The sequence below is a fragment of the Schistosoma mansoni genome, chromosome 7, assembly GCF_000237925.1.
Source record: "Schistosoma mansoni strain Puerto Rico chromosome 7, complete genome".
Classification (NCBI taxonomy): Eukaryota; Metazoa; Platyhelminthes; class Trematoda; order Strigeidida; family Schistosomatidae; genus Schistosoma; species Schistosoma mansoni.
The window spans coordinates 3,113,960-3,137,838 of NC_031501.1; the positions used below are offsets into that span (position 1 = coordinate 3,113,960).

General features: G+C 34.9%; 1 protein-coding gene across 1 annotated transcript in view; it reads right to left on the minus strand.

Moving 5' to 3' along the window:
* The window catches only part of Smp_212350 (hypothetical protein), a gene marked incomplete at both ends in the record, with an annotated part of 84,431 nt that overhangs the window by 35,392 nt on the left and 25,160 nt on the right, over positions 1–23,879 (minus strand). The window contains 3 exons of the mRNA XM_018798622.1: positions 497–584; positions 13,740–14,107; positions 14,210–14,212. Of these exons, the coding sequence (XP_018653545.1) occupies positions 497–584; positions 13,740–14,107; positions 14,210–14,212 (459 nt within the window). The remainder of the gene's footprint in view (positions 1–496; positions 585–13,739; positions 14,108–14,209; positions 14,213–23,879) is intronic.

Genomic DNA, 23,879 nt, shown 5'->3' on the forward strand with positions numbered 1-23,879 from the left:
TTTATATCTAGTTAAAATTTTGCAGGCTAACAGCATTCTTATTGGTCTCATCGCTCGTTATACTTCAGTTCTTATCATCAGTTTACAGCTACTCATCAACGCATTACTTATGTAAATTTTAAGTAGTATCAGTTTATTTTCAGAATGGGGGTTTGTGGAGGTTGTAGTAATTCAATGATTGAATTCATGAGTTAATTTGAGTTAGACCACCTTGGAAAACCTGTAAGCACTGGACGGTCGTTTCGTCCTAGTATGGAACTCCTCAGCAATGCACATCCACTATCCTGCACATGGGACTCGAACACATACTATGACGAAACGATCGATAAGTGCTTCCAGGTTTTCCATGGTGGTCTGGCTTAAATCAACCCATGAATTCAACCAGTTTATTTGTTTATTACTTCGTTGAAAATAATTGAACACACACACACACACTGAAAAATTTCATCATATAGAATAATAATTTTTATATACGGATGAAAGAAAAGACACTTACAGTTCTCAAGTACAATTCTAACCTTGATGCGCATACTTCAACTTGAGCAAGGGCTTGTAATGATAATTGATGTGTCTTATTCAAATGTCTATAATAAAAGTAAAAAAAATAATAATAGAGAGATGGGAAAACACATGCATTTGAACTGAAAAAAAATGTAGGGAAGAGGGCGAGAGACAGATAAACGAAAATAGTCAGTAAGCAAAGATGGATAGTGGCTAGCAATGGAATCCAGGACAAAGCGCGTTTCGTCCTGTTTGGAACTCGTCAGCTGGATGTACCTGCATCTCAGAGTTGATGTTCACTCTGGGACTCGAACCTAAACATTATTGGGAAGATTCAAACAAACAATACTAAGTGAATTTCAAAATAACCAGTGTTATCATAATTGTATGGTGAATAGATTTTCTATTCTTCACACTTTTATGTTTATGGAACAGATGTAATATGGCTAGTAATAGAATCCAGGAAACGTAACTATTCGAGTTTCAAACTCATCAGCTTGATGTACCTGGATTCCAAGTTTTGATATTTATTACATTGGGGCTAGTGTGATGAGCAAAAACACTAGTAGGGACAATCGAATGTATTTAAGCATAAATTACAGAATATCTCACTAAAATCTGATAACCATACAGTAAACAGTTAATTTGCAAAATAACAATCCATCATCTCAAACTTGACTGTTCCTTTTTCAAATATCAGTCCGTTGTCTCAAATTTCATTGCTCATGCATTTTCATACCAATTGCGTTTCGTTCCCGTTCTTTCCTTATCTATCTTCTACTAAATTACATTTCATTCCTGACCATTGTTATATATTACCTGTGTGGATATAAGTAACCCACACCACACTGGTACTTAACGCCTTTCAATATAAACGCTCAAAGTATTGTCACAGAGTTAATACGTCTAGATGACCGTTAAATTATTCAACGAGTATAATATTTATATCATCTTTAGTCTTAATAAAAAATATCAATACTAGGACGCAAGTACATTCAACTGACAAGTTGGAAATAGGATGAGATGCCCATCTACTGGATTCCATTGTTAGTCTCAATTTACTTGACAGAATCCTTACATCGAAGCAACCTGCATTAGATTCACATATATCAACAAAGACTGATCAAAATGCCGTTCTAAATATCAACAATGGGATAATCCAAACTCATATATATATATATATATATATATATATATATACTGTACGGAACTGAAACATGGAGAACTACTACATCCATCGTCAAGAAGGTACAGGTATTTATAAACAGTTGTCTACGCAAAATACTCAACATTCACTGGCCGGATATTATCAGCAACAGCGTTTTATGGAAGAGGACAAACCAGCTTCCAGCTGAAGAGGAAATTAAGAAAAGACGTTGGAAGTGGATCGGACATACATTGAAGAAATCACCAAATTGCATCACGAGGCAAGCCCTAACTTGGAATCCGGAAGGGAAGCGGAGAAGAGGAAGGCCAAAGAACACATTACGCCGGGAAATAGAAGCAGATATGAAAAGGATGAATAATAACTGGAACGAACTGGAAAGGATTGCCCAGGACAGGGTTGGATAGAGAATGCTGGTATGCGGCCTATGCTCCTCCACGAGGGGTAACAGGCGTAAGTAAGTAAGTGCATTAAAAGTTATTGCGATGGCAAATACTAAAGGAAATCAAATGAAAATACGTGATATGATTCCCTTCCTTATCAATCTTTTGGAATACGAAACAAAATGACAGTCGAATGAATGTGTTGGAATTTGAACATTTCATAAATAATGGATAAGTCAGTTAGTTGGTCGCATCGTGGAACCTCGTACATGCAAAGTCCAGAGTAGTAGAGATAGTAATAGAAAGGACCAGATACAGAAGATACGATCTAAAAAGAATATATAGATTGGTGAAACAAAAAAATTATCACAAATTCAAAACCTCACAATCTGGAAGAAGACTAAGATTCAATGAACTTCCGTCATATCAAACGATTCTGAGTCATATCATTCAAATTCTCCAATCACCGGTTACAAAAATCACACCTAGCTACAGTGCTTAGTCTAATTGCCAGTGATTTCATGACCTGGTGATATGTTTTGGTTTGACATTGCTGAAAATGCTGGTTGTCTGAGGGAAACACCTCACTGTTATCACACCCTCCTTTAGTCAGTAGTAAAACTTTAGTCTCAGACATTAGGTTGCTGCTTTTAATCTTAACATTATCCAACCGACATCACTGCCATGGTAGGACCTAAATAAACATGTTTTCCAGCCGATATAGCTCCGTTGAGTCATCACGATAGGCAAGCCTGATCATCATATCAAAGTAGCAGACACAGTCGGAATATATGGTGGATAGATAGAAACTGTTACATCAATTTAACCAGCGATTCCTTTTGGATCCTTTAAGGTTACTGTCAGTCTCAAGCCCTGACAAAGGAGGGGGGTTTGAACATGGAATCAGCAACCCCTTACCGTGAAAAAAACCTTGCAGAAATAACTCCAATCAGTCATACCGGTGGACAACTTTCGCAATTGAAGATGAGTGAACGGCAGATACTGATTGTTACAAATATAAAATATGCCTTCTGAAAAATTCCAACTCGAATTTATTTTTCAAAGAGATATTGTGATATCGCACAATCCGGGACGAGGATTCTTTACTTTAGCAAAACTTGCAGTACTAAACTAAGCTGGTGTTCTTATTATGATTATCCCCACTTCGTAAAAATTTCCTCTCAAGAATATATATATATATATATGCACATCCATATAATCTACATCTCAATCACTTGATGAGGTAGTTAACCTTCATCGGCTTAAATGGTTGAAACGTGTGTTATTTAAGTTCAATCGTTGCTTACCCTGATAAGCGATATTGGCCGGTATAAGAGTAGGCTTAAAGAAAAAGAATGATTATTAAACCAAAACGTGTCATACATTTCTGAAACTAATAACTGTAAGACTGAGACGTATAGTCAGGTGCAGACTATTTGGTTAAGACACCTAGCAATTATTTTAACTAATGGTTGAAGATGTTGGATCTTATATTTCACAATCGATTATAATAGAGCAAAAGAACTTACTCTTCATCTTCCCTTAATTATGGAGTTTTAAAACTATTGCATACTTTATGTTCATCCCTTCATTCATTTTTATTGCTTCATATTATTTATGCTGAGTGTTTTTTCTCGACCACCGATTCTGTTGATATTTCTACTACTCTGGTATTTGTCTTGATAATTTCATCTCACTGTCCTAATGTAACATGGTAACTTGAACCGATGCATACTTACGTTAGGTTCTATATTGTTTATAACTAACTGACCAACTAAATATCGAGACAATCTTCTCAGGCTGCACACATACAATAGAGATTGAGCAATTACAAACCTTAACATCAACAACGTGAAAACACAAGCCCTTACCAATAAAATTTACACCCGTTGAGAAAGTTAATAAATATTTAGAATCAACAGCTATGCGCATAGCACACTGAACATCTAAAGTGATAGGTGCTGTGTTCCAGAATGAGTGTAGACATCAACATTCAGACACAGGTTCATCTAGTTGACGAGTACCAGATGGGACGAAACGCCCCTCCTATTTTCCATTAGTAACTACGTGTTCAACTTTAATGAACATTATAAATATACTTTCTTAATTCTGATATTCTAATATTAATTCTTGGAAGGTTTTTGTTAATTCACTAAGTGTTCCGGCGCGAAGCTGGTAGGTCATGAATTCGAATCTCGCTCGTGAGGCGGGATCGTGGATGCACATTGCTGAGGAGTCCCACAATAAGACGAAACGGTCGTCCAGTGCTTCCAGGTTTTCCATGGTGGTCTAGCTTCAATTGACTCATGATTTCAACCATGAAAATTCACTAAACAGTCCAAACTTATTTGTTCTAATTCTTGACACAAAAACAATTGATTAATCATGTTTTAAACTATAAAAATCATTCAATTCACTTCTTATCCCTCCCTCCTGTTGTTTACATTGTTCTCCTACATTAACTCCAGATTTGTGCACGTATGTTCATCTGTCCGTATGTATGTAGTCTATCTCAAAATTGTAACAAACTGAGAGAGAAACCAAAAAACACTAAATATGTTTCAATTTTGTACACAAACTATCCTTTTCTTCTATAAGAATATAAATAGATGTCTGTAAAGCAGACGAACTACAAACAAACAAACAAACAAGAAACAAGCGAACGAACAAGTAAACAAACATGTACACATCTGTTGACCTTGACCTGGTTTCTGTTTTCTAAATATGAGATTTATCGGTCTAGACATACAGTTTAGTTTTACTGAAATGACGTAAACTAGATTAAAACCAATTTCTTTTCGATACAACAGCTGATTAACCGCGACTGGCCGACACCTAGTTTATGACATTGTGACACTAATTTTATTGAAATGTAGTACATAAGCGAATGAGGACTAGATGGAAAGAACTAGGACATACAATATACATACAAATAAACAGATGTAATCAATATATGTTAACGAAAAGATAATACTACTTATGCTACTAGTGGATTTAAGTAGTGTGATATTCTGTCGAAAAAGTTAAACTTTATTCAATTTATAGTCTTGAGTAAAATTTATCACTTTTCATATACATATAAGCATAATCAGGCTGATCTCAATGAAGAGATTGTGCATAATGTCGAAATATTGGCACATATACAAAAATCCCTTTCGTTTTGTATTAATCAACTTATGCGTAACTATCAGAAGGGGTTTTGTGGTGATTTAGTGAAGCAGTGACCAGTGGAGTTCAAACCACGTCTGTTATGAGATATCAACAATTGATGAATGGTTGCTCAACTTCGAGGATTGATTGGAGTTAGACATTAACACAGTTGGATGCCGGCCGGCTCAGTGGTCTAGAGGTTAAGTGCTCCGGCTCGAGACTGGTAGGTCCTGGGTTCGAGTCTCGCGAGTGCGGGATCGTGGATGCGCACTGCTGAGGAACCCCATAATAGGACGAAACGGCCGTCCAGTGTTTCCAGGTTTTCCATGGTGGTCTAGCTTCAATTGACTCATGCTTTCAACTATGAGTAACTGTCTACTCTCTGCTACTTTATAACGGTAAAACATAATATTTGTAATTAGTTAGTCAATGAGCAGTGGCCAATGTGATATTTGTCTAGTCATTGAGTATTGATTGAATGTTGTATAATGAACCAAAACTCAAAGTTATGCAAGAACTTTGTAACTGGAACGATGTATTTTGGCATTCGTTATCCTACAATTAACTGATAAGTTTAAAGTTCAATTTTATGAAGTTGTATTCAGTTTTTGTTTACAAAATTGAATTGAAAATAATCTATTAGAATGAATAGTCTGTATGGTGATCATTTAACTTGATAGGAGTTTATACGAAACAACTTCTTGGAAATCAATGTACGGTAGACAAATGTGCTACGTTCTAATAATAAACTTCTTGAATGTTGGAACCCTGAATATTCTTTTATCGCTGCAATAAGTGAATTTCATTTATCAGAAGGGTTTTTTGTGAAGATTTCAGTATTTTCATAGTTGAAGCTAGACCATCAAGGAAAACGTGGAAACACCGGACGGCCGTTTCGTCCTATTGTGGGACTCCTCAGCAGTGCGCATCCACGATTTCATTTAGACTAATACGAATACTAAGTTATCCTTCAACGAGAATGACATTTCTGAAATTCAATCAGTTCGCGATATTAAATGAATATTAACACATTTTTACTGATAAAACTGGTATCTCTATTATATTTTGAAGAACTTTTTCTAAAGTTGGCTATCAATTGTTGGAATTCGCTGAATATTCTTCAGTCAAGTTTTCACGAGCCAAGAATAGTTTGAGAATATTTCGTCCAATCAGTAAACACTTGGAAAAAAATTCTGAAGAATTGACAGATTGTGTTGTCATAGTTGAAAGCGTGAGTTAATTGAAGCTAGACCACCAAGGAAAACCTGTATTGATTGAGCATTTACATATTCTATCATTAATTTCAGTGTTGTTGTTTTTCTAACATCAATAATCCCTAAAGTAAAGCTTGTTATTTTAATTTGCTTCTTTTCACTAACGTTAGTGACTCCAAAAACAAGAGTAGCTTGGGGACCTAGGAAGTGATTAGGAAGTCAGTATCAAGAGTTTAGGTAGTAGGTGAATCATTAATGAGGATTTAATTGATCATAATTATGGTGGGGAAAGTTTTCCGCCAAACCTTGTGTCATGATCGTAAGCAAAGATAGATAGTGGTTATACGTGGAATCCCGGACATGCATTTCGTCCTATTTGGAACTCGTCAGCTGGGTGTACCTGCATCTCAGAGTTGATGTACACTCTGGGACTCAAACCCAGTACCTTTCGCTTCAAGCACCATCGCGTTATTCACTCAGCTACTTAGTCCTGATAGCCACTTGCTTGTGCAATCAGGTGAAGTTTAAGCTCACTTAGTATTATTTGTTTCCTCATTTCATTATTAAAACTATTAGGAATTAAAACCCCTGATCATTATTGTTATCACTGAATTTATACACTGAATTACCTTTCATGCCAAATATGTTACATTTACACTAACTATCGTTGATTAATTTTAAACATTGGCCCCCACTCTTCATTGTGTCATTCATTTTATTATTGTATGAATTAATGTAGAATTTCGTGGATCTTTTGAAGTTAGACATTAACACAGTTGGATGCCGGCTCAGTTGTCTAGAGATTAAGCTCTCGTGTGCGAGACTGGTAGGTTCTGGGTTCGAATCTCGCTCGCCAGGCGGGATCGTGGATGCGCACAGCTGAAGAGTCCCATAATAAGACGAAACGGCCATCCAGTACTTCCAGATTTTTGATGGTGGTCTAGCTTCAATTGACTCATGATTTCAACTATGAAAATACGAATGTACAGCTTACGTAAATGATTTCATCGAAAAGAAAATTTTCTTCTCTTTATTCTTATCATTAATAGTAAACAATCTTGAAAATGCCTTTTTCACTTGTACTATAAATATTTCTATTTTCAAACAATTAATTACAAACAAAAAAATTGTAAAACTGTTGAATTATGACTAAAACCGACAATGTTGATGATGCCGATATTAATGGCGTCACTGGTGTAAACCAAAAAAAAAGAGAGAGTGAAAAGAAGAAAAGTGCCTAATTTCACTTGTACACTTTTGATTAAGCTAAGTGTATGCATAAATATTGTGTCACGTGCACCCACACACATACACACACATACGTATGCACTACATATTGAAGTAAAAAAAAACAAGCATACCCCTTCTCCCCATTAATGTGTACTTACAAATAAAGTACTTCTATACAATGTACAAATAGATGAGTGTACGTATGTGTGTGCCTATTAATATGCAAAAGCATGGTACAGTACATACTACCATCGTTAATATCCATAAGTATACTATCTCTATAAACAAGAGTGAAGAGTAAACAATTAATAATTGTGTAAATATATATATACCCTACATAAATGACATTTGAAATGTTAGATAATCAATCCATTAGAATAATACATAATGAATACTCTCGAATATACACAAACACACAAACATTATTGAGAAGCCAAAAAATATTGGCACAGTCACACTGGAATACAAAGTACACGGGTAACTCTCTCTCTCGCTCGCTCGCTTTCACTATGTATTTATCCATACTAGTCCTGAATGTAGGCTTCGTTAAATAACCACCAACTGACAACTTCATTATTCCACCTTGATTCTTTCCTTCTTCTTCTATACTAAGTTCTTAAATTTTAGCGCAGGCCAACTGTTGATAAAAAATTATCAATATTATCATTGGTATAAACACATAGACACAAAGACAAATATTTGTAATAATAATTATGACAATAATGTTAATGATCAATCGTCGTTGTCACCGTTGTCTGTCTGCCATTTCTATCATATGACTTGATTGGATTATATGGATTAAAACAAACATTTATCACTTAGCGATACTACTACTACTACTACTACTACTCTTAGTCTATCAAGTGAAAAACAACATGTGGAAAAAAAATACGACTCGCTACTCAAGTATGAAGATTATCTATTTGCATACCAGCGTTATTACATAGATAAACATGTACATGTAGTTAAAATGTATGTTGTAAGCAAAGATGTCAACTATATATTTGTTGATAATTAATACTGATATCAACTGGTTGGGTTTCTCAATCAAGAAGAAAAAAATTCGAAAAAAAACACAACATTTTTCTGTTCCCCTCGAATATAGTTTTGTGTTGTGTATATATATAAATGTGTGCGTGCAGACGTATACATGTTTCTAAGCAGAAATGTCGAATGATTGTAGGCAAAGATGGATAGTGGATAGCAGCGGAACTCAGGACGCGCACCACTTCGTCCTACTTGGGACTCGTCACCTGGATGTACCTGCATCTCAAAGTCGGTGTTCACTCTGGGACTCGAACCTAGTACCCTTCACTTCAAACGCCATCACGTTATTCACTCGGCCACTGAGTCCTGATAGCCACTTGCTTGTGCGATGGGGTGAAGTTTAAATTCATTTAGTATTGTTTATTTGAATCTTCCACTATCCATCTTTGCCTACAATGCTTGTGAAATAAGGCTATATCGAGGCAATACGCACAGTATGCACATATGCCAATTAGAGACTAACCAGTTGCAGTCCTAAGCAATGATGGGAAGATTCAAACAAACGATATTAAATGAATTTAATGCTGAATAATGCTTTGTTTCGTTCTGTTATTATTACCTTGATTAAGGAAACTGGTGGAACAATCAGAACACAATCGTAGTTAGATGGATAATGATTCGATAAATAATATTTTTCTTCTATCCCTTAAACAAATTCAGGTGACGACAGCCAGTGTAGCAGCAACCTCTGCAGGAGTAGGGCTCAACAAATACAAGGGGAAAAAAGTATTAAAATGCAACACCGACCAAACCACACTTGATGAAGAAGCTCTAGAAGAGGTAGAAGTCATTACGTACCTGGGTGGCGTCATTGATAGACAAGGGGGATCTGATATAGCCAAAACACCAAAGTCAAAATTTCTAATACAAATATCAAGATAGTTCTATTGTACAAAGCTGGAACTTACAAAACTACTACAACCATCATCAAAAAGTACAGGTATTTAGAAACAGTTTTCCATTTAAAATACTCAATATACGTTGCTTAAACATCATCAGCAACAACCTATTGTGGCAGAAAGCAAACCAACTTCCAGCCAAAGAGCAAATTAAAAAAAGATACTGGAGATAGGTAGGACATGCACTGAGAAAATCATCAAATTATATCACGAGACAAGCCCTAGCTTAGAACTCTCAAGGGGAAAAGAAAAAAGGTAGACTAAAGAACACATTGCTTTGGGAACTGGAGGTAAATATAAAAAGAATGAGTGCCACTTGGAAACAACTAGAAGGAAGAAAGCCCAGGAGATAGAAGGTTGGAGAACCATGGTCAGTGACCTATGATCCACGAGGGGCAATAAGCGAAAGAAATTTGTTGAGATTGATGAGCATGAGAACGGATAACATATTGTATTTCAATGAAGAAAAATGATTTTCTTTTACAGAAATATTTCATGGTATCATTAAGTCGACTTGATTTCAATATGACGCTGGATTTATTTATTGTCAGTCAATCGGTTACACGGAATGTTGAGAGCCTAGACACATATATGAGCATCAATTGAAATTGACACACTCCACATTATTAGCACAACGAGATGAGGAATTGTTAAGATAAACCTTCGGTCATTCATTGTACAAATAGACAAGTATTATAGTTTACAACCAAAGAAACCCCATTGAGTGAATACACAAAATGAAACAAAACAAGCAAACAGTCAACATAGAGTAAAAATATATTATAAAAAACTAAATAATTAAAGTGGATATACTTCTTTCATATCGTCCAAAAACTTGTCAATATTAGAAAAAGGTTCAAAGGTTCTTATTCTAGCAAACTTCTTCCTTCAACATATATTACATCGAAGGGCAACTTCATGGTAGTCTGCACAAGGTCTACAAGTCATTTAATACTCGTAATTACAAATACAGCAACTTCTTAGTAGTTTCATTTGTTGTAGTCGCTTAATTGTCAAGTCTTCTCTAAAATTCTCTGTGAACCGACCGTACATGAGCATCAGGTACTGAAATAGGCACCGTGACCTTGAAATCCCTCAAACGCTTCTGATTGACTCGCCCATAAATTATAGTCTCGCCGATTTTTTTCAACTGAATTCATTTTCATAAATCATTCAACTAAACTATGTATACATCAATTTATCAACAACGGATACAACGAATATAGTATTATCATTAATAATACCGAAAGTTGCCTTATTTATGGTATTCATTTATGGGTCTCTTTTCATTTGATACTAGTTAACGAAACTATATATATGCATTCTGTCAATATTATTATTATTATTACCATTACTACCGTAACGATTAATGACCCTTCACAATTCCAGTCCCTTACAGTTCATAAATAATTAAGTAATTTAGAGAGAAATATTCTTTACACAGTTGTTTATCATTCATTTCATATAACAGTGTATGTATTACATCATCATTCTAGTCACATTTTGTAAACAATGCACTCATTTCTAAGTGGTAGTAGTCAAGTATACAACTTCATATACATGTATAATGTATATATATTATACTGTCTCAATCGTATAACCGGTAAACAGTAAACGATTAATTTTGTGCAAAACATAATTGTTTACATACAGAATATGTTGTTTAATACATAATTAAGTTTCACTTTGTATCAAGATATTGTGTTTAAGATTGGGAGGGATACAAAGAGAAAGAGAGAGAGAGAGAAAGGGAGAGCGTAGGTGCATTTAAATCAGTGTTGAGTAGACAGGCGACGACAGATGTTTAACATCATAAAGTTAGTTTCCAATTGTAAGCCATGTCATGGTGATCATCTCTAAATGATGATCCTTAGGGGATAACAAGTAGAAGTCAATCTATCAAACTTGAAACAACCAAAAACCTGGTATAAGTATGTAATGGTTTGAAATTGTCTTACTGAACACCACCAAAGGGATATGAATGGTAAAAGAATTCAAATAACATTAGTAATCTCAATTAGAGTAAAATGGATTGAAAATGTCGATTAAGTTCATTAGCTCAGTAGATAATGTGTGTTGGGTTTTTTTTTTGAAGTGAAAAGTTTCACATCCAAGTCTTAATGTGGACATAAACACTGAAATGCAAGTGTATCTAGTTGATGAATCTAAACTAGGATGAAAAATCATTAATGGATATTGCATAACACATATATAGAGATTATTTGAAAAGGAAGAAAGAATTGATAAAGTAAGAAATGCGATATCCAAAACGAGATATTAAAACTTAAGACATAGAGGAAGAAACCGAAATGATTTCATTTTCATTATTAAAACTTCACAAACTACAATAAAGTAATGTACATCTAACTATCAATAAGATTTAGACCAGAATACTTTGATTTTTTGTGTACTTTTGACGCTTCTAACTTTCTTGAAACATACCCACTCTTACTTAAGCCAGCCAGAACTGTATATATATATATATATATGTATATATATATATATATATATGATGGTTGGGCATATACGATCATATTTCCCTGAAACTTTAGTTGATCAAGATACAAAGCCTCATTAATTGACTAGTCATCTTTATTACAACACTACTTTCATTTTAAAATAATTAGAATACAATGAAGATAGATTTTAACACTGACAATTCAGAAGTGATAATTATTACTTCAAATAAAACTGAATTGACCACCGTTGTGAAAGTTAATACTTTACAATCGCCACAACCCTTTAATGACAATGATCATGTGCTCATTATCGACTAACTTCGATAGGAAATTTCCAGAGTCCTAACCAGAAGCAGTGAACAGTAGAATTCAATCGTATCGGGTGTGGCACTGAAATATGTTCACACAATATCGTGCACTGATTGAAGTTAGATTTGTACATTATTGAATCCAAGTTTTGTTACCTGGATATTAAGCGTTGACACACCGAAGGTCGTCGGTTCGATTCCCGGGTGCGGGGTCGTATATCCTCACTGTTTAGGTGTCTCATACCAGGACGAAGGGGTCGTCTAGTGCTTCAATGTTTTCAATAGTTGTTTAAATTAGATCGTCACATTTCTATCTTAAATCACAGGTTTAATATGTAAGCCACTCATCAATTAAAATAGATATCTTGAAGAATTTTTGGTTGGGAAATTCTGGACTTTGATTTCGCGTTAGCGTTTGTTAGAAAAAAATAGTTAAAATACTGAACGAATCTGATAAGTTTCAAATCTACAACGTAGTGTTATAGTGAGACCCAAGACAAATCATTCAGATTGAAGACCACACTGAAACTTGATCGACATGGACAGTTGTGTCAGTATTATAAGTAGACAATGGGTTACTACTCAGTGAATGATCTATACAAACACCTCATTACCATAGAAAATTGATCGAAATAGCTCAGTGTTATCATTCTTGACTCTGATATCGTATAAAAAGTTTAAACCCAATAAACAGTACCAGTCCCTTCAATTTTAAAGATATGCTATGTTGGTGAGTGCCAACTGGTATGAAACCAAGGTTTGATGATTCCTGTAGACTCCCTTAAATTACGTAACACTTAAACAGACATACGTTTGTGGTATATAAATATATATTTAAGCACACAGCCTTGCAAATTTATGCTTCGTAATGCCAACTTATTCGTTTCTTAACCAGTTTACACAAATATATGGACCCAGAGGTAGTATAGTGGAATAGTTTTACTTCAAAACTATTAATGGTATCAATAATATTAGATAAGAATAAGTATCAGAAGTATTCATGTTTTGCATCTGATCCAATAGTTCAGTGGATAACTCGTTGGTATTTAAAGTGGAAAATTCTTGATTCATAACTCTCAATGTTAATATTTAGGTGATGAATTCCAGATAAGATGTTTGGTCGCTTCTAGCCTTCTCCCAACTTACATTTACACCGGCAAACATTGTGCTTTGAGGTAGAGGGTAGTAAAATATATCTAATCCATGTTCTACTCGCCTCATTTAAAGAAAACTCACTACCTTATCAACCGCTTTTCCGGTCCTCACCTAATACCACCAACCCCCTGCGTCTAACTCGATGATCCTAATACAACCATGTAAAATGTTTTGAAGGCATCTCTTCATCCACTACATAAATTCAACACCATAACAATGAAGACTTACTCAATAAACGATGTATCTGGACCAAGAATAGCTCCACAGCCTGGCCAATCACATACTTGTCCAGCAATAAGTAATGCTCTAGCAGGATCAGTTGTTAATGCTGGTAAATTAGTACCTAATGTTGAATTATTACCAATTTTTAAACCAGTTATTGTTGTCGATGATAATGATGATGAGAGGTTTGTTGTTACTGGCGCTGCTGGTGTTATTATCGTGGAGTTTGTATTTTCACGACCACTAACACCACTGCCAAGATTGTCTTCGGAGCATGGAATTGTCATTAGTTGACTTGAATCAAATGTGTTGGAAAGAAGACATCGTTGTTCCAATGATTTATGCAATTGATCTAATTCACCGATAAGGATTTTCTCATATAAAGCTAAAAAGATAAGCAGATATGTTAAACAAAATAACAACATTACAGTTATGTGGAAAAATAAAACAAAGCATAGATTTTAAATAATTCATACCATTATTGTAGAACAATTGAAGGAACAATATTGAATATACTAAACATTATCCGTAAAAACAAACTACTCAATGTGTCGAGTGTGAGGAAGTTACCCAGCTAATACATTGAAAGATGCCTGAGTGATATTACGGATTGATGGAAGTTAGATGTATACATCATTGGATGCTGGCTTAGTAGTCTACACGTTAAGTTTTCTCCACAAGACCAAAGATGATGGGTTCGATTACTGGTGGTGGTGGGGGGCAGTCGACATGCTCTACTGAATTATTATTATTATTATTATTAATAGCTTTATTCAATATTATATTTTTGGTACAATATAGAATTCTCAGCACAAAGTACTTCAACAAGTTTCCGTTTCTTACTTCTTCGTCCTTCCTGACGATAAATATTGAATGATCGCCAGTTAGAAGTTAGCAGTCCAGTCAATCGACATCTGAATAATGTACATTCTTCTTGCTGAATATTGCCAGCAACCACGATATCTCTGATTAGGCCTTCTGTAACCTGAATAGGTTGTGCGATTAATAGTCATAATGATATATTAAAACAAACAAAATTAGATAACTTGTTGAAATATCTAGATGACAGGAACAGGTAGCCCAGATGTTTAAACAGGCCGCCTATACTAGGGGTAAACGGACGTCCAGTGCAAGTTTTTAATGTTTTGTTTTAAATCTAATTTCAATAATCTCCACAACCTTATAGGGATATTCCACATAAGTTTAATTCATGAGAAATGAACAGCACTTCCTCAATATTAAATAACGAAGTAATAGAATGGGATTGAATGATTCATAGATTGACAATATTGTTTATAAATATTCAGTGATCAACCATTGTAAACATCTCAGTCTTACAGGAGTTTAGTCACTAACTGAATAGTTCAATGGTAATGTTTCAGACTGCGAAATTGAGAGTACCAGTTCCTTCAGTATTCCAGGTACGCCTTACTGATGGGTGATAACTAGCACGAAACCTAGATACTCAGTATTTTACAATTAATTCTGACTAAAATCTAACATTTCAACATACTACATATGATATCAAGTCACTTAGACTTAAGATCATATTGTCAATCGATTAACAGAATTCAACTGGACTAACATGATAACGACCACTATTCAACTATCATTCAATATTTCTAACAGAACTATTAAGGTGTGTAAGGAGAGGCAAGGGAATGGTTTATGAAAACCACTATCTATTTGAAGTGACTTCTATCTACCTTCTGAGATAATGAGAGGAGAATCTTGTTTCATTTTTTCCACAATAAAGTACAGAGAACACTGCTATGTTATTTTAGGCTTGATTGAAACTTCTCAACAGTTGACCCATCACGAACTTTTACATTTCACAAAAAGTATAATAACTTTAAACAATTGAGTTGAATTTTCAATATGCGGTTGTGGAGATTATTGAATTTCATTGAAATCATGAACCGATTTAAGTTACAAAACCATTGAAAACCCAAAAGCACCAGACGGCTGTTTCGTTCTAATATGGAACTCCTAAGTAACAGTGCGCGTCCACGCCCATCCAGTGCTTTCAGGTTTTCAATGATAGTTTAAATTAAATCGGTTTACGATTTCAATGAAATTAAGTTGAAATGCAATGACAGACACTTCTAACTTTAATTAATTCCCAATGCAAACCAATGGTAATAAAGAAATGTTTGTCAATGGAAATTCTAGCAAAGTTTACATTTTTGTAATGAAGGAATAATCCTTTGAAAAGTTTACAAAGATCTTAATTAGATACAAATAATTTATTAGTAAAGTGGAAATTCCTATTTTTACATTTGCTAAAAAGAACCATATTCCATCAAAGTTACCACATGGTTCACAAGTTCTTCCATCGGGAAACTGCTGAGACTTTTGGTATCCATATTCACAAACCTAACATTTGCCCTAAAAAGAAGTTTGTACAACCACTCTCCCTATTTCTGCCACCGGTATAAGAGTGAGCATTTAGCCGAGCTTTGATTAAACTCTTACTTTCAAAAGTATTTGTGAAGGTGTGGATCGGCAAAGCAAGAGTATCTGGAACTCAAAACAATTGTCAACCAACACCAAAGTCAAAATTTTCAAAACAAATGTCAAGACAGTTCTATTGTATGGGGCGGAAACTTGGACAACTACGAAAGCCATCATACAGAAGATATAAGTGTTTATTAACAGTTGTCTACACAAGATACTTCGGATCCGTTGTCCAGACACTATCAGCAACAACCTACTCTGAGAGAAAGCAAACCATATTCCAGTGGAGGAAGAAGCGCTGGGATTGTATAGGACACACATTGAGGAAAACACCCAACTGCGTCACAAGACAAGCTCTCACATGGAATCCTCAAGGCCAAAGGAGAAGAGGAACACCAAAGAACACATTACACCGAGAAATGGAGACAGACATGAGAAAAATGAACAAAAATTGGATAGAATTAGAAAGGAAGGCTCAGGACATAGTGGCTTGGAGAATACTGGTCGGCGACCTATGCTCCATTGGGGTAACAGGTGTAAGTAAGCAAGTAAGTTCAAAAATATTTAAATAATTTTCTAATTTCTTCTACTTCTCTATTTTTACATATTCTCAATATTCATCTCTTGACTCTTACATAACTACTGTAATACTAATCTTTCGTTAAACCATTTGGTTAGTTCTTTCTTTCTATGCATTATATAATGTAGCAACTGTTTGATTTTTCGAATAATAATTTTGACTTATAGTTTTTTTGTTTCAGTAAATTAAATCATACCTGAATTTTTTTCCACAATCTAGGGGATATTAAAAATGAAAGATACAAAGAAGTCAGTCAGTTGGTCATAATCAACATAGAATATCGCATAAATGTCCTTCAGACCAAGTTGCCACACCAAATAAAAGACAAAATGGTAAAATTAACATGACGGAGATGCTGATAAATCGATAAGATGTGGTAAAAAGGATGATAGGAATAACGGATGTACGGAGGACTTGTGAAACTCGAAGTTTAAAAAAGAGAAAAATGAAAAGAATAGGAACCGAGCAGTTATGACTGATTCTGAGCCATGGTCAGCCTAACGTCTCCGAACATCAGTTGTGATTATCAAACCAATGATCCCAGCCGGGTAGTTTGGACATAATAAATTGGCTTAGTCTAACACAATAACTTCATGATCTGATCCTATGTGTTGTTTCGGTCGCGCACAAGCTTTCTTTGAATGAATGTTTAAAGATTTCAGTCCATCAACTTGATACCACATATCACAGAGATGTTTTGAAATTACACTGCTAAGAGCCTTCAATCCCATTGATCCAAGACTTTTTGGGATGTTTTTGGAATCGAACATAGACCTTTCTTTTTTATTCTACTAATGTAACTACTTTGGCAGGTACTTATAAATTTGTATTCACAGTTGGCGGTTAAATGAAAGAGGTACTTATTGATTTTTGATTAGTTTAATTAATGCATATGAATTATTCATTTTAAGTCCAAAAGTAAAAAAAAACAATAATAATGATTTTCTTATATTGACACTTGATCAGCTGATTTGTTCCACACAGAATAAGAAAACAAATTGATCGAAAATTGTTGTTTGTCATTTGGTAAGATAACATATCTATGTATCTGTGTGTGTATGTACCACGTGTGTGTAGTTTATACATGTGTGCATGCTAAGCATGTTAAAGGTGTCAATTATGTTCATTAAGCACAACAAATTATGATCAACAAACAAATAAACAAACACTAGAGTCGATAATCATCAACTGAGTAAACAAAATGTTCAAAGAAATAAACAAATTGATAGTTTTAACAGATTGAGCTAATTATTATTACAGTTTGTAGGTTTACACCAAATAGTGGATTTAGATAGATAATCAGTCAGTCAGTCACAACGTAGAACTTCGTACGTACGTACATCAGTTCGAGTTGCCATACCACATTAGCACAGAGATGTAATAGTCGATTCAAATCCCATAATGGTACAGGTAGTAAGAGTATAAGCATTATGTGAAAGATCAGGGTTTGAAGATGTTATTGAAGGAGTAAAATCCAGTGAAATAAATTTGGAAAGAGAAAAAAGATAGATATGAAGAATTCAGAAGATTAGAATTTGGATGCACCTTCGCCATTGGGAACGATTTTGAGCCATGTCATTCAGGGTCTCTAACCATCGATTGCTAACATCTCGCGCATCCGAACCAGGTAGTCTATACCTACCAACATGGCTCAGTCCACTTGTCGGCGACTTCATGGATTTATGCCACATTTTGGTCTGGCCGCCCCTAGCTTTCTTCCAACCTACTCCTACACCATAAAACATTGCACGTCGGGGCAGTCGGTGGTTGGGCATACGTAACACGTGTCCCAGCCATCTCAACTGATGAAGTTTCACTACTTCATCAATCGATTTGCCATCCTTACCTAGTACCCGTTTCCTAACATCTGCATTACTTACCCTATGGTCCCAGGATATATGAGCAATGCATCGAAGACACCTATGACCGAACACTAGTAGCCTACAAATATCCTCTACTCTTATCGGCCATGTTTCACTGCCATAAAGTAGGACGGAACGAACTGCTGCACAGTAAAACCATCCTTTGTTTGGTAGACGGATATCTCCTCTACGCCATAAATGACGCAAGTTGGCGAAAGCTAGACGAGCCTTCTGTATCCGTGCTGAGATTTCGTCACACACCAGACCACAAGGACTGATGAGACTCCTAAGATAAGCGAAGCGGTCAACACGCTCAACTACTTCACTCCCTATCATTAGTTCAATTGCCGATGCTACCCAATCCTGAAGTAACATTTTGCACTTCGAGGGAGAGAATGGCACCCCGAACATACCTGCATAGTTGCTTATAGTGGTCAGAAGACTCTGCATTTTGACAGCGTCTTCTCCTCGGCATATTCCAAGTCAACAAGTGAGTCTTCTGACAGAAGTTCAACCCTTTTAAATCTGGATGATGAAAGTGTTATCTCTAAAAGCATGTCAACGACAAAGTTAAACAAGAATGGAGAGAGTGGACAGCCCTAACGAACACCACTTGAGGTAATCAATTCTGATGACAGTTCGCCATAGGCTCTAACTCGACCAGTTGTGTTCGAGTAGAGAGCCTTTATGAGGTTAATGTACTTCTTTGGTACTTCTTTCAGTGACAAACACTGTCATAGAACCTCACGATAGATAATCAATGAAAACCAGGATGAAGTGGAAATTGTTTCAGTCTAGTCTGAGGCCCATCAGTGGTGCACATTCACAATTTCAGTAATGGATTGAGTCCTATGAGTTGATACCTATTGGTTTACATTTCTAAATTCAATTAATTCGAGATAATGTATGACAGTCAATCACTACCATCACTAGTGAATAACTGTGACATACTAGATATGGTTAGAATATACTAGTCACGATTTTTCACAGAAATTCTAAGATGGCCTCTTGAAATCAATCACATGTGACCATAGATTATGTGAAGGGGGTGGGTAGCAAAGATAATTGGATTTTCAGTGATTCACTAAACGCTCTAGTGATGATTCAGAGTGATACTTATAGCCTAGGTGCATCTTCTACGAGTCTATAACCATAGAATGTATTATGAAGACATTTTCATAAGAGGAATTCAATTTTCGTTAAAGTTAACATGTACTGCTAATATTGATACTCGGCTGCCGCCTCAACCTTGTCAACAACTGATCTTGTTCTCATTTAAAAGTAATCCACCATCTAGTAATATTAACCGTTGTATCATTACAGTTTACTGAACTTCTTCATACTTCCAGATAATAATTAAAGTAACAACGGATACCAAGCCCTTTCACTCAGAATTTATGAGTGATTAACTAATTGACTGACTGACTTTAGCTAGACAGCCAACTAATAAAAAACAAAGAGTGACTGAACAGTTTATTTTGTTCTAACATGGAAGTTGACACTATTGAAACGCTGAAGACTACTGTAAAAGTATGAAATACAGATGACCTTGGGTGAACTATCAACTAATCAGGAAACAGCGCCTAGTTATAAAACAATTAAAAACACAAAATAATGAAACAACAGCGGAATAACAGCTTTGATCTGAATAATTAACCCTCACATGTCAAATTATCTCTTGTAGTAAATAAATAAGGCCAACTTTACGTATATGCATACATATTAGATGTAACGCTAGTGTTCTGAGTTAGGGTTATTACCCAAAGAGTTTTTGTCACCAACTGGCATCAACTAATATGCAAAAGGTTTAGGGTTAGGTATTAAGAGTTAAACTGGAGTTTCGAGTTAGATTTATAAACTACTAACTGACTTCAGCTATAATGCTTTGTTACCTATCTGTTTGCGAATCTGAGAAACTTAGTGTTGGAATTTAGAGCAAGAGTAATAAATGAAGAATAAAATCTAGTTTCAGTATATAAACGCTCTTGATTACACAATGAATCACATCAAGTACTTTAACATAATTTGACTTAGGAGCATATATGTTATGTAACTTAGCTTAAGAACTATCTTAAATTCACTCTCTGGTTATATAATAGATATTTTATATTGATTTCCAACATTTTAAGAACCAAATATTCCCAATTTTCACGTCGTTAATAGTAGCATACATGTACTTTAGATTTCGCGCAAAATACATGAGACGTTATCTTAGTTCTGATTGGTTCGTTCAAGGCCGTCAGTATATATTATACTTTTACCGAACCTACTCCTAACCTCTTTCTCTCAACCTACTACTCTTACACACCAATTAACAATATCATCTGTTGGTTTATGCATCGATTAAAGGCATGCATAATATATAAGTTTTTCAAGACAGTTCTACTGTATGGAGCGGAAACTCGAAGAACTACGAAAGCCATCATACAGAAGATACAGGTGTTTATTAACAGTTGTCTACGCAAAATACTTCGGATCCATTGGTCAAACACTATCAGCAAAAACCTACCGGGGGAGAGAACAAACCAGATTCCAGTGGGGGAAGAAATCAGAAAGAAGCACTGGAATTGGATAGGACACACATTGAGGAAATCACCCAACTGCATCACAAGGCAAGTCCTCACATGGAATCCTGAAGGCCAAAGGAGGAAAGGAAGACCAAAGAACACATTACACCGAAAAAATGGAGACAAACATGAGAAAAATAAACAAAAACTGGATAGAACTAGAAAAGAAGGCGCAAGATAGAGTGGGTTGGAGAATGCTGGTCGGCGACCTATGCTACATCGGAAGTAACAGGCGTAAGTAAGTAAGTATGCAATACACAAGTTCCAATCACCTCAATATTAGATGAAAAGTAAAGCTGTAAACACAAAAAATTATAAATCAGAAGGGGTTTTGTGGAGAATTTAGTATTTTCATAGTTGAAATTATGAGTCAATGGAAGCTAGACCACTAAGGGAAACCTGGAAGCACTGGATGGCCGTTTCGTCCTATTATGGGACTCCTCAACAGTGCACTTCCACTATTATTACTATTATTATTATTATTATTATCAAATCATTCTCTTATAATATTACACAATATAATTACTGTTTATCATAACAACAGTAGTTTATGATAGACAACTAACTAGTCAATAAAGTAATATGAATATGAACAAATCAGATTTCAGTGGAGGAAAAAGCGCTGGAAGTGGATTGTGCACACTTTGAGGAAATCATCCAATTATATCATAAGACAAGCCCTCACATGGAATCCTGAAGGTCAAAGGAGAAGAGGAACACCAAAGAACACATTACACCGAGAAATAGAGACAGACATGAGAAGAATAAATAACAATTGGATAGAACTAGAAAAGAAGGTCCAGGACAGAGTGGGTTAGAGAATACTGGTCGGTGGCCTATGCTCCATTGGGAGTAACAGGCGTAAGTAAGTAAGTGAGTATGCAATACACAAGTTCCAATCACCTCAATATTAGATGAAAAGTAAAGCTGTAAACGCAAATTTTTGACAAATAACTATCATTCTCTTATATTACACAATATAATTACTGTTTATTATAACAACAACAGTAGTTTATGATAGACAACTAACTAGTCAATAAAGTAATATGAATATGAACAAATAATAAAAATGGCACATGATTCTTAATAAAAATAAATAGTACTTTTTTTTCTCTCTAAAAAAATGTATATTTATATTATCATTACTAGTCGTCCCTAAAAGTCACATTTCTCTTCTCTTTCTTTAGGCGCAAATCCCCATGTACATATAAACGTTGTATATATGTCTGTCTGTCTATCTATCATCTGTCTATCCATCTATCTATCTATCTTTATGCATTAGTTTACTATTCTCGTCTCAAAACTATTTTCCGATCATATGAATAATTGTACACATCTACTACTACTATAGTCAACAAAACTTGTGTACAAAAACCTAAGGGGGTATATAAACACAAACATAGATACATACGCACTTGGATATACATATTATAAATATCAATATATATAGTATGTATATAGATGCACACATTCAACATATTAAACACAAACAAACATACATACATACATACATACATATACTTCAAGGACTTTGTTGTTGTTGTTGTTGTTGTTATTGTGTTAATGATATGTCTGACCTGGTTTTAGCCGTCTGTTTTTTTTTTGAACAATACATACACGCATATATTGGAAAATGCAACAACAATAAACGACAATGTTTTGGAATACATTTATGCACAATAATATTTGTAAATGGCAAATCTAAAATGTAGTTTTCTTGTTGTTTTCGCTGTTATTATTATTATTATTATTAATTATTATTATTATTATTATTATTATTATTATTATTGTTTGTCCATATTACTCTACCTAGTTGGCTAGTTATAATCAACGAGAATCTATTTGTTCGTTATTATTATTATTGACAAAGAGTATCAACTAATACAAATGAAGAAAGTCAAGTTTTCTTTGTCCTTTGAAAGAATACTCTTCTTCATTCTTGAAAGAAAAGACGGTGAAATCGTCAAACTTGGTAGATAATAGATAGTAGTAGTAGTGATATTTTATGTTGTGCCAGTTATTGAAGTATCTATAACAGTTTGTTTTTGTTAATAAGAGTTTTTAATCCCCTACCTCTCATTAACAACATTCAGTACTGACGAGTTTCAAAGCGGTACAAAACTCGTATTCATTGCTAGTCACACACTCGTATTGTTTGTCCATATTACTCTACCTAGTTGGCTAGTTATAATCAACGAAAATCTATTCATTCGTTATCATTATTATTGACAAAGAATATCAACTAACACAAATGAAGGAAGTCAGGTTTTCTTTGTCCTTTGAAAGAATACTCTTCTTCATTCTTGAGAGAAAAGGATAAGGAGAAAAAAAAAGAGACGGTGAAATCACCCAACTTGGTAGACAATAGATAGTAGTAGTGGTATTTTATGTTGTGCTAGGTATTATCCTTATTGCGCAACCATTGCAATAGATGTAACGTAGTATTGAAGTATCTATAACAGTTTTTTTGTTAATAAGAGTTTGTAATCCTCTACCTCTTGTTGATAGTGGAGAGAATGGTCGCGATGGCCGAGTGGTTAAGGCGTTGGACTCGAAATCCAATGGGGTTTCCCCGCGCAGGTTCAACTGAAATTAGAAATGTAAACAACCATTAAATCTCCATTCAGAAAGTCTCAAAGTTAAAATCACTCCATGAAATGAAGATTTCCTGAATGGATCT